The sequence below is a fragment of the Aythya marila genome (assembly GCF_965140915.1).
Source record: "Aythya marila genome assembly, chromosome: 2".
In the NCBI taxonomy this organism is placed as follows: Eukaryota; Metazoa; Chordata; class Aves; order Anseriformes; family Anatidae; genus Aythya; species Aythya marila.
Window position 1 is genome coordinate 71,695,178 of NC_139043.1, and position 18,523 is coordinate 71,713,700.

General features: G+C 38.0%; 1 protein-coding gene across 2 annotated transcripts in view; it reads right to left on the reverse strand.

Moving 5' to 3' along the window:
* The window catches only part of MYO10 (myosin X), a 164,518-nt gene that overhangs the window by 60,841 nt on the left and 85,154 nt on the right, over positions 1-18,523 (reverse strand). Inside the window, exons 5-18 of one of the 2 annotated variants that reach the window (XM_082754758.1) lie at positions 13,012-13,146; positions 11,564-11,688; positions 10,495-10,508; positions 10,282-10,366; positions 9,531-9,634; positions 6,615-6,744; positions 5,574-5,692; positions 4,847-4,993; positions 4,571-4,671; positions 4,267-4,333; positions 2,573-2,665; positions 1,780-1,848; positions 1,511-1,593; positions 72-180 (exon numbers count right to left, since the gene is read on the reverse strand). In XM_082754758.1, the coding sequence (XP_082610884.1) occupies positions 72-180; positions 1,511-1,593; positions 1,780-1,848; positions 2,573-2,665; positions 4,267-4,333; positions 4,571-4,671; positions 4,847-4,993; positions 5,574-5,692; positions 6,615-6,744; positions 9,531-9,634; positions 10,282-10,366; positions 10,495-10,508; positions 11,564-11,688; positions 13,012-13,146 (1,381 nt within the window). The remainder of the gene's footprint in view (positions 1-71; positions 181-1,510; positions 1,594-1,779; positions 1,849-2,572; positions 2,666-4,266; positions 4,334-4,570; positions 4,672-4,846; positions 4,994-5,573; positions 5,693-6,614; positions 6,745-9,530; positions 9,635-10,281; positions 10,367-10,494; positions 10,509-11,563; positions 11,689-13,011; positions 13,147-18,523) is intronic. The other variant, XM_082754759.1, reaches the window with a different exon arrangement.

Genomic DNA, 18,523 nt, shown 5'->3' on the forward strand with positions numbered 1-18,523 from the left:
TGATTTTCTTTAGTGAACAGGGCTTATCTGTCACTGATTAGCTACAGAGCAGAGACAACAAAATAACTAACCTTGAACTGTAGACTGACAGTGGGTTTTCGGTGCTTGCTTCCACATTTAAGAGTGTCTTGATTGTTGCGACTTGAAACATGTTCAAATAGATCATAGATGAAATCAAGACTGAAACAGAAAGGAGAAATAAAATCTTTAAAGTATACAGAGCACACAGTGTACCACCACAGAATGCAGAGTAAACTCTGTCCCTCAGAAATCCTCCATGCAAAAAACACTTAAGAATTTTCTCCATAACTTTAACTACAGACTTTGACTTTGCAGAATTTACTCAGGGGAGCAAAACCAAAAACAACCAAAATGTAACAAAGAGGTTTTTTCCTCTCCCTTGCTAACACGCCATCAGGTAAATGAAGTGTGAAGAATCTTTACTCCATTTTACTCCACTCACTCAACCAAAACTCCAGCTGACTGTAATGGGAACTGTACCTGAATAAATGAAATTTCCATTTTGTTTTGTACCACAACACAAAACAGCTACCCACGTGAGCCTCACTTTCAGATGCTAGCTGTATATGCTGTTTTTCACACTATCACTAGTATCCTTCTCCTATCACTTCTACATAAATACTGATCTTTCAACTTAAATGGAGTTACTCCACGAGTTAAATGGAGTTACTCTAAAACTAGGTCCTGCAGCTTTAACTTACTGCTTAAACCTACATACATCACTTAACAGATGCTATGTCAGATACATCATGAAAATAGAACAAGCAACATACAGAGAGAAATACTTATTAATAGTTTCACCTGCACAGAACAGGTTAAGGGATTTACAAGCAAACAATTCCCACAGCAAGGCAGGATAACTGGATGAGCTAGGGCAGCAGCCAAGAACACAGACAACCTGGGCTCAGTTCCCTCCTCTCTGTGAACCCCCGTGCACCCTGAGTCTCAGTCTCAGCTTACAGAAAGGCATATGTGGTCCTGCTCCAGCTTACAAGGTTCTGTAAGAATTGTGAGACCTTACACAACAGAATGACAGGAGGCATATAAGTACAAACGACATCCAAGAGCAGACTCTTTATAGAAACTCTTCTCTTTAAGCCTTTACTAATAATTTACACTGTGGTAGGTCCTGAACACTAAGCTTTCAACCAAATTAGGAAATGCCAGAAATACAAACAGATAGAGCAGTATGTGAAATGAAACACCATGCATGTATGCTGCCTGTGTGGCACCCCATAATAATGGGAAACCATCATCAGCCTTCAATTTCCTTACTCACAAGGTAGTCTTCTGGAGTGAATGGCAATTTGAGGGGAAAACCTGCCTTAGTGAGAATCTGCTTACGGGCACCTCTGATATTTCTTCTCTGCTCATTTCAACTCTGTCAAGGTCTGATGCTGTTAACATGTAACATACTCAAACCTTGGCAGAATTAGGAAATATGACACCTCTTACCATGATGTCCTAAACAAAAATCATGGAAATGTACCTGCTTTCACGTAGCAAGTTCAGGAGATCATCTCTGAAAGTATCTCTGTTCTTCTCCAAGATCCCCCGGACATCATACTGGACCTAGCAGGAAACAGAGCTGATTCAAACACCAAGCCCAGCAGTTGAGCACCTCTCACAATGGTGGTACTGTAAAAAGCACTGAGGGACTAGAGTGCTTTAGTTAATTTTGAGCAGCCTTAGGGTAAAATTAAACTAATGAAAATTCTGTTTGGAATAATTTCAGCAAAGAAAAGAAAAGAAAATTACCTCCCCAGCATAGTGTTTCACTCCAAAATTGTGAGCAGCAACTCGTGGTTTTACGTAAAAAGGATTGTTCTAATTGAAGGAAAAAGAAAAGAGAAAAATATCTGAGGGGCCAGGGAGTAGAATAATACAAAGGGTCACATTATCCTCTCAACCCAGACTTAAACAAACCATTGTCTTCCTGCAAACTCCCCAGAAGATTAGTACTCCAAAAGCAAACAACCAACTTATAACAGTAATAGGATTTGTTAGTCAGGACTACTTCAAATGCAATAATAACAGATTGATAGTATCTACAAAGACATTATACTAAAGCTGAAACCATCTGGCAAACCCTTCTATTAAAGGCATCTCGGAAAGGACGGTTCTGTCTTAAATTGGCAGTTACAAAGATCAGCAGATACATGCTTGCATCACCAAAATTCTTGAAAATACTTCTAGGATTACAAATAAAGGTAATGCTGTTGTGTACAGAGGGAACAGCAACACTTTGGAAAATCACATCAAGGCGAATACTTCATTAAATCAAGGGAAATTGAAAATCTAAGTAATCTAAGTTACTGTGGTTGTCAGAGCTCTAAGAGCTGAATTTGACCTGTTCACCAACATGAAACTCGACCTAGACAGTAACAAGGATTTGTTTTCCCTGGTAACTGACTCCAGTTCTGAAAGCAAGTAGGATCTTGTCCACAGCGTCCTCTGCAACTATATGTTGTGTATTTGAACCATGCATTTCTACAGAAGCAAAAAAGCCCTTCATAATTTTCCCAGAATACATCAGCAAGACATCACGTACAGCGTGCTGGATGTTCAACTTCTCCAGTAAGGTGGAGTCAGTAGCTTGAGGAAAATGGCTCTCTTCATTGATGAGTGCCAGAAGGCCAAGTTTCTATAACAATGAAAACAGGCAGAAGATGAGTTAGTGCACAGATGAACACCAATCTTGTCCCTAGTTTGGAAAAATCACAATGTTCTTGAAGGTATTGTTTGCAGAGAAATGCAAAGCCATGACTACGTGACTAAAAACCCACTCTCCTAGAAGACTGCAATCCTGTTTTCCTAGCTATACTCATTCTGAAACATACAGCATACAATATACAGGCAAAACAAAGAAATAGAAGCTACTGAAAGAAGCCACAATCTTCTTCATGTAGGGAGTTCTTAGGTGCATACAGTGATTCTGCCTCAGAATACAACTCCAGCCTGCCTTAAAGTCTCCAACGATCAGCAACTTGGAGCTCCCCAAGCCTTTCAACAACTTTCCTTCCGTGAATTTATCTACTTACTTGATGAACCCATGAGGACTTCTGGCATGCACAGTGCCCAGGGGCACAACAAAAGATGTACAGTTTAACTATGCATGGCATAAAACAGAACCTCCCTTTGTTTTGCATATGCCTCTTCATAATTTCCTTTGATGTTCCCTACTTCTTGTATTAGAATAGGTGGCAAACAAAGTAAGCTACCCTGCAGTTAATTAATGTGTCCAGCAAACTTCAGGTTGATACAGCCTCTCAGAGAAACACAGTTCTCCAGGTGCACATTTTAATAATTCACTTCCTCTTAGCCTAGAGCAGCCTCTGCCAAATTCCACTGTCCTGATGGCAGTCACATCCTGACACTTGCATCCTCTGCCTACCACCATGGAGTTTCTGTGATTACCTAAACTCAAAAAGCCATGCAAAGATAAATTCATACAGTCCTCTTGCACTGCTGACAGAAGTGAACACATGAAAACTGTTTATAACTTAGGCTTTTTCATCCAGCCAGAGAGCATCCAGCCATTTCTAGGCAGTGAACTTGGGTCTCACCTGCCCCTCACTGCTAATATTCCGATCAATAATTACGGAGAAACTTCACAATCTTTTACATGTCTCTTTAGTACAAATCAGAACACACACCAAATTATGGATGAAGCAAAAACTGTCAGGCAAAAAAATAAAGTTTACCCACAACCCAGAAAGCGTAATTATGACAGAAAGACATGGTCACTCTTTTTGTCCTGTCCTGTCCCCTCCCGCCACCTTATCAGCCTTCTCTTTTACCTTGCAGAAGTAAAACTTTTTTTTTTTTTTTTACTTGCAAAGTAAAAATTATCTTGCATGTTACACTTTAAATGTGGACTTTATAGTGTTAAGTTTATATTTTTTTCTTTACCATAGCAATGAATATTAGTGAAATTAATAGGAAGAAAAAAACAGGAAGGCAAGCTTCATGACTAAAGACAGACTCTCTACTCTTTTAAATAATTTCCAGGTATTCCTTTTGTATATAATCATACACTGTTAAAAGTTACAAGGAAAGATATGCATATTGAGCTTACAATATAATCTAGAATATGTCCATGCATAAAAATGATCATATTAAAAGATCACTACTCAAACATGCAAGAGCTGCTATCATCTACTCTTTTATGTCAGCAGTGTTTTAGAAACATATTACGCGAGAAAAAGATCTAGAAATTGGTACTGATTCCAAATACTTTATTACCTTTTCAATAAGGTCCAAGCACTCTCCGTTGTCTGTCCAGTCAATATCCTCCCAAACTAGTCCTTCCCTAAGGAAAATAAGGAGAGCATTTTTATTGACAACTACAAAGAAAAGATTTTAAATATACAAATAGGAGGAGCTGATGTGTTTGTCTTGCAAATTACTGTGAAATCAGCTTGCTTTTAAAAAATACATAGACACAGAGTAAGATACTTTCAAAGGAAGCTAAAGTAGCTGGTAACGCAAATTGCAAGTGAATATTTATATTTTCAAAATTCTTTCAAATTTCACCTGTAACCCTTACCTGCTGTATTCCAGTTGCTCCAAGGAAAAGATGTGCTTATTGAAATACTCCTGGAGCTTTTCATTTGCATAGTTAATATTGAACTGTTCAAAACGGTTTACCTAAAAAGGGAAGACGTTTTCAAAAATGTATACATTCAAAGCATTTTACTTTGCAAGTAACAAACTGATTGAAGTTATAACAAATTTAATATGTTCCAATGAAGATGGCAAAACTATGCAGAACAACGAAGCATCAATATCAGACAGTTCATCTGAACAAATTTTTGAAATCTACCTCAAAGTTTTCGAATCCAAATATGTCCAAAATTCCAATGGACTTGAAGTCCTCTTTGCTTTTGATTCTGCTGTTGATTTTCTTAATGACCCAAGCAAAACACTGAGAATAAAGTGCCATAGCCATAGAATCTCGGCTATCGATTGCCTGCAATGAAAATAACACACAACATACCAATCACCAGTGTAACTGAGAACTTTAACAGTGTAAGTTATAACAGCTGTATACTTACGTGGCTTTAAAATTACATTTTAAAACTAAAGCATTCAAAGATTAGAAAATTACAGACAAACTGGGGATGAAGAAAGTAAAAGGGTAGGTAGTAACAATGTAATATTCCCCCTTCCACTGGTAAGCATGTTTTGATGTACACCTTTTTCTAATCCCCTTGTAAACCTAATTATTTTTAATGAAAGTTTTCACAAATGCCTATGTAACACAAATGTCAAACAAGGAAAACTGTCAGCCTGGATGATTAGAAATTGGAAAAAATGTTAAGCAGACTAATAATTACAACAGCCAAACTACCAGCCCTGGCCAGAATGACCAAATGGGATCTACAGAGATTCCTGGAAGTCCAATTATACTTTTCCAAAAAAAACCAACTACATAACATTTTTGATGGCAACTCTGATGTATGAGCAGCCAAAGATTTAACTAGTGAAGTGAAGACTGAGCCAGATATTGACCAGACCAGGGAAATATGTTAAAACATGGATGGCTTTACCTGTTGTATACTAAGAGGTGTAAGGATTTCTTCTCCCCTGAGTATCATTGACCTCTGTGTCAATGCTTCAGTTAGCTGTGTGGAGTCTAACCCCAGTAGTTCAGCAGATCTACCCAGAGCTGGCAAAAAGAGACAAATACGTCCTTGAATATATAAGGTTGTGGAATTCATTTTTTGATATTATTATGACAATCAGCATTTAAGATGCTTTTAATCATCTAATATTCTTAGAATCTATGATGGGAATTAGAGATCAAAAGACAGCTAGAATTTCTAGAGTTTTTTTCTGTTGCTACCAAGAAAGCACAGTATCACAGATATGCACAATTGAAGGAAGTCAGCAGTGGAGATTCATCACAATTAAGTCACATTTTTTTCCTCTTAATGCTACATATCAAGGATTCGAACAATCTGCTGCTTACTCCAACATATTTTTGCAGATACAAAAAGTAAATCACCATGCAGATGAATGTGTTTAAGCTTTCCTTGGGATAATGAGGATAATGAAAACCAGTGTTGTTTTTTTTCTTACATGCATATTTTAATTTGCTGTAATGCAGTATATAAAACAGGACATAATGCTATTTTTTATTGCCATATACAAACAAATATTTAAAACATTCACAAGCCTAGTCTTTACACATACCAGCACATGCTTTCACGTTTGTAACTGCAGTATAGAAAGCTCTAAACAAAATATACCTTCAGTGGAGGTATCAGTTAAGAAACATACTTTTTCACTTGTTTGATCAACTTGAGATTATTTCAAACAAATAATTAAAATAAAATGGAATTTCACTACTATTAATGGAATAAATACATGTTCAAAGTCTTTCCTAATTAAGATCTAGCATCCAGCAACAAAGACTAATTTGCTTCATCTGTTGAAAAGCAAAAAATAAAATTTCAATCAACATTTACAAGTGCTAAAAAGCAAAAATACCTTTTCAGTGTTTGTCTTTGCTATGGTCGGATCTACTAGCAATGAATATAAGATTACAAGAGACATTTACACGCTACAAGGAAGCACAGCCTTCTCACCTGTTTTAAAGGACACCTGTGCCCCTCCAGCAGTGATGAACTCAACATTTCCCAGATGCAAAATGCCAGCCAACAGCCTCAAAACTTCTCGCACTTCCTCCTTGCTGAACTGCATCACTTCCATTGCAGTCTGGAATGACATGTGGACTTTTTAAATAAAACACACACTGACTCAAAAAGGGGGACAAGCACAAACCCACCACGTTGTCAGGCCCTTGCAATGCAAGTCAGTACCAAGAGAAGACTAGCAGGAGTTAATTCTTGTGGCTTCAACCCAAATTGAATGCATTTTAGGAGATTCTGAGGACATCTTGGAACACACAGGTATTAGTCTGGTTTTAAGAAATCTCTTTTTGATACTATAAGGATGATGTTATTTACTTTCAAATTCTTCACTAAAACTACACGAACACTGAGATGCCCTACTGAGTTGTGTATTAGATAATTTCAGTGATTTTAATCAATAAATGATAACCTTCTCTGTGTTTTTACCAAATTTTGCCAATTAGCCTTGCAGGTAACAAAGCATGTGGAAAGAAACACTGCAATGTGTAAGATTTGTTTGTTTGTTTCTCAGCCATGGAGATCTCAGAGGAGGTCTTCTACAGCATATTCTGGGCCAGCCACGAAGCCCAAATACAGATCTTACCAGTATGGTCTGAAATGTTACAGTAAAACTGCGAAAGAAAAGCAGATTTATATAAAATGCATTGAAATTATGAATTACCAATATGGCAATGATCAAGGCTCAACTACGTAACAACAAGAACAGCAAATCTCTATTTAAAGAATTATTGAGAGAAATATCCACTGTTCTCTGACATAGAAGGGGTGACTATATACCTTTGGAAATTACCAAAACTTGGGTCTACTACGCTTCTGTCTGAGACTAGATCATAGCTTTATACCCTTGCAGTTAAGGTGCATCATGTTATGGTCACTGCAAGTAGACACACGACACACTTTAACTTTCATAAATCGTAAGTTACAAACGGAAAACTTCAGACCCATCCTGCAAACAAAAGTGCAGAGGCTGAAGGTTTATTTTGTTTAGAAGACCTTTCAAAACAGAGCTCTAAAAAAATGCAGCAACGCTATGAATTCATCTCCATGCTCACTTTGCAAATCCTCCTCACTGTCTCCTACATAAAGACAAAGGAAAGAAAGAATGTCTGAAGCGCAGGCATTTGAGAATCATCTTGCTTCCAGGAAAGCATCAGTAAAAGAAAGCAGGGGGGAGGGCATAAAAGAAGTTTTACCTAAGTAACATTTCTGGAACTTAAATTGCAATCAACATACAGAAAGGGGATGAACATAATAGAAAAAGACAGGTAAGTGCAAACTACAGGGTTTCTGCCCACCTCCCACTCCACGTAAGCAGCTGGGCAGCCTCACCGCGGGCATGAAGCGTGTCCACATTTTGGACAGCACACAAACTTCACCTGCCAACTTGATTTTATACTCTGCCTACCCCTTGGACGATTAGTACAAATGAAATGTCATGCTAATCTACTTAAGCTATGTGGCTATAATTTAAATAAATTACCAACTTTTTCAACAGCCTCCCCCCCCAGAATAGGAAGTTTTACACTGAAAGTAACCACTGCATCAAATACATATTTATTTTTTCAATTTGGCAAAGAGATTAAATAGCTAAGCAAATATAATTTGGTGAAGGGCATTAAAGTGTTTATTTCTATTGATTTTTAAAATCTGCCGTGCATAACCCTGGCAAGTTGGTAAGCAATTAGGAATTATCCTAACAGTCAGTGTACTTTAATTGCTGTAGCTAATTGCTGACATTAGTATAAAGCTGTTCAGATAAAATCTCCATCAAGACTTGTTTTTTAAACTGTGTTTACATTTTGCTCATCTCTATTCTGTATATTACTGCATACAACTGGATTTCCCAACTGCAGCTGAAAGAATCATAGAAGCCCACGTGCTTCACTCTCCACAAACTGCACTGCAGCGTCAGTCCAGCAGGCACTACACCATCCATACAAAGCTTTAGAATGAAAAGACAGTGGAAGCAGACATGCCTGCAATGTAAAACAATCTGCTAAAACAAATCATTCTCTACACAAGAGGCAGGCTATTTCCAGTTGCTTTATGTTCTGACATTTTCATGCGAACAATCTCATATAAATAAGAGACATAAAATAAGTCTTTTTATAGAAACATAACTGGCCATTTCACTATAGATATAGTACCTCTATTTATACTGGAGAAAGGCAAAGGAGGGAAAGCAAATATACTACTTTATTTTGTGATTTATTTATTTTTTTATGATGAAGAACAAAGAGCAACCCTGTTGTTGGAGGATGTTTGGAATGAGTCAGGTTTAAAGGCAGGACACCAGAATGTGCTTCCTGTGCACACCTATGCTTTATGATGCTTTATTTCAGATACAGGCTATGCTGACAAAGGGACTACAGTTTATGTTTTCTTCATGACACGCTTTTCCAATGGGGCATATGGATGTTTTTGGTACAAAAACCATATAGATGGGTAGGTTCCCTAAACTCCTGTAAATATCCTTACAGCTGGGCATGTAGGGAAGTGTAAAGGCATGTAAATGCTTTACTATCTTCTTATCTGATACTCTTCTCATTCCACAATGTAATCATTTCACTTAATTATCACCCATTGTGAAAAAATAGAATAAAAATAAATAAAAAATCAAACACTGGAGGTGTGACATGACACATGTTCATGGTAGCAGTGGTGGGTGCGTTATGAGAAATAAGTCCCTGTCAGCTTAGTGCCTCTATGGGAGAGCTCCACACAGAGCCAGAATGTCAGAGGGAAACACACGTAAGTATAGGAAGGCTTTGTCTCCTGCTCTATCAACAGGCCCCAGGCATCTACTCCTCTGATGTTTTTAAAGCATAAAGAATTAGCGAAACAACTCACAATGACTTCTTTGAAAGAATCCTTGTCACTGATTGTCTTATCCGCTATACATCCAGACTGATTCAGGTAGTGGTAGTTCTCCGGTACAGATAAGTAAAAAGCATCTGATGAGGGGTGAGAAGAGGAGGAATGAAAAAAAAAAAATCCACAGATTAATATGTCAGAGCTACATAGTTCACAATTCATCTTCTCAGAAATTATGACAATGTAGCGAACAACATTTTATACTAAAATTAAACATGGTGTTTTATTTTGCTTTGTTTAGCTGTACAATGGAGATGATTCTATTTTTTAGCATGCAAAGACAGCAGGCCCAAAGGGAGATACTGAGACAGCTTTAGGCAAATTTGCACATATACAAATGTCATTTCTTTTGTTCAGTAGATTTATTCTTTATGAGAGAGGATTAGAGGAACCAGAATTCTTCTCTTTGTTGCTGTGGAGTTATTTAGTACCAGCAAAAATATTCAGCTTGAACATGGTGAAGCATGTTTGTCCCCGAGTAATTTTCCCAGGGCCACAGAAGAAGCTGTTAGAAAAATGACCCACAGCTTGGTGACGTTCTTCAACTAAGCAGGTTACTTTATCAGGTAGAGCTCAAATTCATGCCCAGTGATTTCCAGCTGAATAAATAATCCATTTTGCTGCTTGGCTTATTGCGTTTCTGCAGTTATATTCTCTGCTGCTGTCACTGTGGCTGACTGCTAACAGAAAGCCACTACAGTTATGTGACTTAAGCTTTGCCACTCACCTTTCTCTCTCTCTTCTACCCCTGCCAGCAGAGCATAGAATATATGATAATTTCTTTCCCCAGGGTTTTGTCTTACTACACGGTTCTGTCAAAGTAAAAAATAGTTTCTATTTAAACAGCCATTTTCAAGAACTTTTTTTTTTTAAAAATAATAATCTTCATACACTAAGAAAACAAACTAAGTTAACTGAGCAGGAACAAATATAAACTTACTTTTTCCAATAAATCTATAGCCAAGAACAAAAACTCCAGTCAAGGAATAAAACAAAAAGCAATTAACAAACAAGCTATTTTTAATTTTAATTCTTTCATTTGAGACAGTAGGAAGAGTATCATGGTCTTTTCTTTCTACACGCTTTTTACCATAATAAGATTAATAAAGTAGCAACAATGGTAATACTACAACAGTTGCAATATCAATGTGTTCCCAAAACTCCTCCTCCCATCCCATCAAAACTGGGCTTGTATTTTCCTATATTTTAAACAGCATCTGCTTTCCTTTACTTTGTCTTTTATCTAAAGCTTGGGAGCAGCCTTAAGGATGAAATTTGTTCCACTGCAAAAGCAACTTATGTTCAAAATACTATGCAGGATTTCAGAAGGTGAAGCCACCAGTATATTTCCCCCAAACAGAGTGGCAAGATGTAAAAAATTTCTACATTGGCTACTCCAGGTACTATTTTGAGACTGCAAGTGGAGTCCACAATCAACCTGTCTAGTCAGCTGTGTCTTCATCTATACACCTTCCCATCCCCTGGCTGTACTCCTCATTCCTCACACCTCTGGTGGAGCTGGCTCATAGTCTAATTTTCCAAATGCAGGACAAACCTAAGGACTTGACCCACCCACCCTCACACTGCAGAAACTCAGCAGCTCTTCTCCTTCAAGTACTTTTCCAGTAACTTGAGAAATTTATCTTCAGCTATAATGAATGAGGGAAATAGCTGACAACTGAAGTTGTTTCCAAGAACTAAGGCTCTGTTAGCTCACTACTTAGGAGCGTGCATGTGAACCACTCTCACCAGCAGCAGTACAAAATTCTGGTCCTCTGAGAGTATACACATCCTGCCCTACCACAAATGCATGTTTGCACAAACACATGAAGGATTTGGTGTTATTGCTTCTTTTTCCCAACATAAATCAGGTCAACTTAACTGTGTATGTTTCAGAATAGGGTGAAAGGACAGAAAAGAGTACGTGCAACTTTACTCTCAGCCCTCCACAGAGGAGGTGCATATACAGGCTGCCTGCAAACACAAGACAAATCACCAAACAAGGATACAATCTATAATTCTTCCTCCCTGAATGTTTCCTTTCTGACAGATGTTCAGCTGAATAAACTTCCCAAATCGACTTGAGTTGTTGTTGTAAACAGTCTTCGCATTGCCAAAAGCCTCCATAATTGGACTGTGAAAATACGGAAGAATGACAGAAGTGTTAAAGCGTGACCAGAATGCTGATAGCTTCACAGGGACTGGTGAATGGGATAGCACTCTGTAAAGCCTACTTCTGACACCCTCCTCAACCATAATCTACATCCTCAGTATTACTCTCAATTTATTAACAACAGACATCTCAATTTTCTATCAAGATATGCTAGTAATAAGGAACAAGAAGACTGATAGTCCTAAACTACTCAGCAGCTTGATCTGTAACTGTGAAAAGGCACAAGCAATTATCATTATAGTACTCAAATCATAGAAATAAGAAATCTGAGTGCATGCGAATTGCTATACAGATGTAGGGAAAATAGTCCTTGTCCTAAGGCAATTAAAAACCACCAAGATACAGCAGATTAAAAGATTAAAAAAAAAATAAAAATGAAGCATGATAAACAAAGGTAATAGTGTCTCAAATTGTCTGTTCTTTAAATAGCTTAGAATCATGTGTTATTTCATTTGAGCACTGATTGCTTTTTACTCTTGTGTAGAAAGTCCACCTTATCTGATGCATTTATTCATGTATCAGTTCTCCTTATTCTCCCTTTAGCACTTGCACACTTTATCCTCACTGTGCTGAATATTGTTCTTCCTTATCCGCAGGCTATACAAACTAATAGTTTCTTCCTCCCATTACCCATTTTCCTCCGTGAGTATCTGAATTCAGCTACAAATAAAAATGAAAGCCACTACTAAATAGTCCTTCTCAAAAACATGAATCTTTTTGCTTCATCCCACTGTGCTCGCATTTCTCTAGAGCATCCAGATGCTCAGTCAAGTATAAGTTATTTAATTAATTACTACTCCATCAGCAGTACAGACAACTCCTATAAAAACTAGTGAGCATGCATCATATTGCACATGTAGAGGGACCATCTCTAAACTGTTTCTCAGTGATTCAGTCTTTTCCTAAAAATGAGACCAAGCAATACCAGCAATAATTTGCACAAACCTACATTAGGAAGAAAGCAAGGTTAATTTATTCATTAACGGTTTTCAGAGCAATAAAAGGCATATATACAGGGGTTTCAAAGTAGCAAAATACTCTCCAGTCCTTCAAAACTGTCTGAAGTGCCTGAAGACCATCGAGCAATTTCCAATCAACCAATTTTCTGTTAAACTTACCACACCTTAATAGGTTTTGTGTGAAACAGCAATAGGGCCTCCGGCACAAAACAAAACCAAAATTGTGTTTTTCCATTAACCCAGGTTTGAAGTACTTTCATCTTCTAAGACTGTCTCACCTCTGTTAACAGACCCAAGGCTACAAGCACACGTATGAAGGAAGTACCTGCTCTCAAGAATAGCTTGCTCCACACAGGAGGTCTTCTCTCTGCAAGACAGTTCCAGTGAATGTTGGCTCATTGCAGACAAGAACTTGAGGATCAGCTTAGTGCTTTCTGTCTTACCAGCACCACTTTCACCACTGAAAGAAGAAGAGGAGGAAAGTGTTTTGATGGTTCTAGATACCAGGGAAGAAGTCCTTTACGTAGCCAGCCCTCCAAACTCTCAACTCCCAGAGGTCTGGAAGTCTAGTGCAATCAGTTACAATTCTCAAACAGCAACAGAAGACACCTTTAAACTTGCTGAATACAACATTCAAAATGAAATTCAAGCTATTCTTAGGCTTTATACCACTTTCCAGATGGCATTTTAAGGCATTTATTGCGTAAAGATGTACACAACACCCATGAGGCAAAGAGCAGCTCTCTGAACACATACGATCCAACAGTTCTCACGAAACTGTTCTCACGAAAACTGAAAAGCAAAGTTAGCACAAAGGCACAGCAATGCTCAGTGAGAAAGTCCAGAGTACGAAGGTTTCCCCAACATGAGTTAGGCTGGGCAAGTTTGGGATTATCCTGCAGCAATCTAGCTAAGGAGGGAGTCCTTCCGTGAGGAGGATGTTAGATACCAGTGCATATAGGTTACTACTGTAATTAACACTGATATTCTTAGTAATTTACATGTTCTTTACACTTTCTATATGCCTATTCAAATTAACTATGAGTTCAAAATAATTGTCACGTCTCATCAGAGATGTAAAATCTCTCATCTTAACTGACAGAACAAAACTATTTGATAATGCTAAACTGGTGTTTGAAAGCAATCCTGGTGATTAATAAGCAAACTGGCAATTAATAAGCAACCCTGCTGATACAGCAGAAAGCAATGCACTCAATTTCTCTGTAAAACAAATGGTCTAAAAAGATAAGGTTTAAATTTGGCTTGTTTCCCCAGTATTGTTTCCCTTCAATTATATAACTATATAATTAAAAGCATACTGTGAGCCTTTAAGAAACATAGCCTGTGGTTGAAGTTTGTCCAGTTTGCTTACTTTTCAAGTGAAGTCATAGCATTATATTCTATGCTATAGCCTAATTCCTAGTTTTCCTAATTTCTAATCAAACTGTACCTAATCTTGGTTTACTCCCAATGAAAGGAGGTATATTTTGGTCTTCTACCCTTTTCATTGTAGCAAGTGGGAGTTTTGTCACTGGACTACAACTGAACACGTAGAGCAAGCTTAACTGAGTTGACAGTCGTTTGTTGTGCCATTACTGAGTGCTGAGCCTGGTGATTTTAGGTCACGGTAAAGGATAATGATGCTTTCCAGTAAAAAGCAAGTAAGAAAGGTACAGCCTGAGGAAGCAGCATGTAATTTTCCTGCAAATGAATCCCAACTATTACAAAAATCATCAGGGAATAGGCATTCAGAGTACAAAATGAGATACAGAGTTTTGCAGCTGAGATTTAAGTGTTTCCCCCAAACAATCACCAAATCTTTAAGATGTTTCGTAAAACTTACTACAAGATACGCTATTTGCTGAAATGTTCCAGCATGTATGATTCATCATACTTCTACTATCTCCAATTCTGTAGTACTTTAAATTTAGTTTTACCCTTGATGTCCAGGACTCCAAATTATAAGTACCTTCCCCTAATGCTTTGTCAGTATTCATCCCCTTTCTCTTCGCAGACCAGCGCCCACTCAAGCTCAAGCCAACAAAGCAAGTATTTAAGATTCCACTTATCTAATACTGGCTCCCTGTACACCAAAGGACTAGCAAAACATTGCTACTACTAGTTTTGAAAGAGCTTCATAAACGCCAGCATCATCTTTGCCTGGTGCAAATACCTTAATATAGCTACACACACCTTTTCCTGCCTAAATTCTCACCCCTCCTTGCCAGGTAGATAGCACTCATAGCTCAACAGCAAGGAACGTGTAGTTCTGGGGAAGCTGAGAGCCACCCCAGAGTAATCAAGAACAACTCTTGAATAGAGAGGGTCAAAGCCAATGGGAAATACTTCCCATACTTATTTATATCATAGCTAGTACCTGCAAAATTTTTTCTTAGAACATGACAGGCTCAGAACTGGGTCAGGACAATGATAATGATCTACCTGCTCACTGCATACCTCTGATGGCCTCCAAATGGAGATGCCCAGGAAAGACATGGTCTATTTCCCTTCTGTCTTCTTCCAGCTTCCAGTCTTTTGCTGTTCAGAGGGCTGCAGAACTAGACCCCAGTTTCTGTGTGTCTTGTAACCTCAATAGGTTTATCTTCCATGAGTTTGTACATGAGCTAATTCCACATACAATCATGCTGTACTTCTGATTACAATTTTTTGGCCTGTGAACCAGTTCACCTCCAGTTCCACGAAATTCTCTTAGACATAAATCAAGGGGAAAAATGGCTTGTACATAGTACTCAAGATACAAACAAAAGATGGATTTACCCAATAATCTCTATTTTGTTCTCTGTTCACTTATTAGTAAGCACTTGATTCTATATAGTTCTACAACCACTACCAAACATTAGGTAGATGGGTTATGGGACCCCTCTCACATGGCAGTAAGATCTCACTCGTACGTGGTGTTGCTCAGCTTGAGACATGATTTTCTCTGCATCAAGTTGGCTCTTTATCATTCCTTTGCAAAATGCTTTATAAAAACATCATTAACCAGATGAAAATAAAGAACAAGCACACTAAACTTCAAAGTTATTTACTCAACCTCTTCAGTACATACACTGGCAGTAGATTGAATTGGATCAGTCTTTTGTACTCCTTAAAAAACCTATGTCTACAAAGACTCTGCTAAGGCCACTAAAAGAATTTTTTAGTACCCAGTCAACCTTTCAAGATACTCTTTACCCCATGAGTTTAAGTGCCAAGCTTGTTTCACATCACTGTATTCAGTGTTCTGAACATGTTGTGTGACAGCAACCTACACAGGTCTCACTTAGGAGATCTTTAACTTTCCTCCATGACTTGTTCTACCCTGGGCATCTCACAAAGGGCACAGCAGTCTGAACTCTGGACCGCTGCAATGGAAAAAGGGTCACTATGAGACGCTTCTCTTTCTGAAGGACATAATGCAAGTGAGGCTGTATCAACACAACTGTAAATCACTTCTCAGTTCTGTCGTCTGGCTTTAAATCTCCAAAGACAGATAGACACAGACAGAATAGCTCCCCTCAGCAAATACTGTTCTTCAAACACACAAGTGAATTTTGGTGTGTCAGTCTCATTAGAAAGTTTTCCCATCACAAGCCCAGGTCTCACCCAAAGAGCAGTTTGTTTTATGTTGATCTTCAAGCTGAAGAACAACAATGAAAATGTCAAGCCATCAGATGATAACAAAGAGAACAAACTGCTGTCAGACTGTGATTTCCCACTTGTGCCACCAACTTGAATATAATCCAGGGTGACTCTTGCTGTTCCTTGTATTGGTCTACACATCTTCTGAGTGCTTTAGAGCAGAACTACTACTATGGTATCAGAGAGAAGAGTGTTTGCTTGCATGTATATGGATTAGACCACCTTAAACAAAGGAGCAACAAAAATAAAACCGAAAGATATTTTCCTATTCTTACATTAAAGGGGAGTGGGGGCTTGAACTTAGTCCCAGCTTGTGAACATGTCATCTAACCCCTGGGGAAATCAGTTTCTGCTCTTGATCAAGACAAGCTGCTTGACTGCTCCTTGAGTACGAGGGACTCCCCCTTTGTGTTCCTGCTGAGGCACCCAGATTTCTGACCAGCCAGTCAGCTCAACTGGTGGGCATGCCATTTCACATTCTGTGAATAGCAGCCATGCCAGCTGAAAAATCAGAATACATTAATAGTTTTTAATGCGTTTGTGGTAGCATCAAATTTAAACTGACTGGCTTTTTTCTGTTTTGTTTTAAATGAAACTGGTCTTTGATGTAAGATTGAGATCAATGTGAAACTAAACATTCGTTGATGCAGACATTTTCGCAAGAAAAACTTTAATTCAATAACCATATAAGCATCTTTTAGCCTGGAGAGTGAAAATACCATTTCACATCTGCATTAATATTCTGATGCCCAGGCTGTGCACAGCTTCTTCAAGATGCCATTTCGTTGACATTTTAGGCTGTGAAGTCTTCTGTATGCAGCAGTATAATGAATTAAAATAAGCCTGTGTAACAGAATGATAAATAAGCATATTTAGATGACTCCATTTAATATTCTCTCTTCCATATCCCCTCCTTTTTACCGTTGCTGTCTTGTTATACTATAAAAATGGTCTCAGATTTCTACTACATTTTGAGTCACAACTGATGACAGTTGTTGATACAGGTTCTTTCCTTAACCTTACCCCATACAGAAAAATATTCCAACTATTTCAACAGTCCAGAAGCTTTTTTACTTTTTTTTTTTTTTTTTTTTTTTTACAGGTTTTTGAAACCAATACCACATAAGAAAGCAGCTCCAAAACAAAACTGAATTAAATCTAGATGCCAGCAGGGGGCACTTCAAGTCCAGAGGATCACAAGTATTCAGTGCTTTATTTCATAGGCCTGTTTGTTACAGGAGCTATTGAGTCTTCCGATCCCTGTATTAGAAGCAAGTGAAAACTACACATCAGAATGTGAAAGTTATTCTAGTAAGTGACTCAGCTTAACTGGATGTCACTGCTTAATGTGTTTTTCCTACTGGAACAAAGTTTTCCTTTTTACCATGCCCTCAATAGCATGTTTTAACTTTTGGTTATCACTGCAGTGCAGTTGAACTTGATGAACTTTGCATGTCCCTTCCAACTGAACTATTCTATTCCATCTCTTACATGAAATGCAAGGCAAAAGCATTTGCCTGATTTCAGACATGGAAGAGCTCCACTGGACCAGATTTTCAAATACCAGCAGTAAGCAAGAAAGCCTGACAGTGACTTGTTGCAACATCTCAATCTAAACCATTAAAAGATACAGGCATGAGCAGAATGTGGGAGATGACTAGCAAACTGCTATATTTTCAATTTTGATGCCTCAAACTAAGAATGCAATCATGGGAACTTCTGAAAACCATTAGTGGTTAAAAAAAAAATCCTGTTCCAAGTCCTTCACAGATACAGCAGATAATACTGCTTTAGGAAAGTGGATTTTACTTTTTATTTTTTGTTCTGAAGTGCACGTTCCTTCATATTTTGTAGAAATAGAAAACACCCTTATAAGATTGTATTATGGCACTTCTCTGAAACACGAAACTTACACAAATCATTGCTTAATCCCATGGCCAAAGTAAGCTATTTTAAAAGGTACTGCTAATGTAAAACTTCTCCATATTATGGTTTATCTGTACCAAGGTTTACAGAGCAGGGACTGCTGGAGACTCCTCTGGAACATTAGAGACCTCTGTTTGCTTCCTTTTTAGGACACAACATGCTTTTCTCTTGGCAGCTTGTGAGGAACTGGAAGGAAAGGTAAAATACATGGGCCAGTACAGAATAAAATTAGCAAAGATACTAATGGCTACCTGCTAGGCACCAGAAAT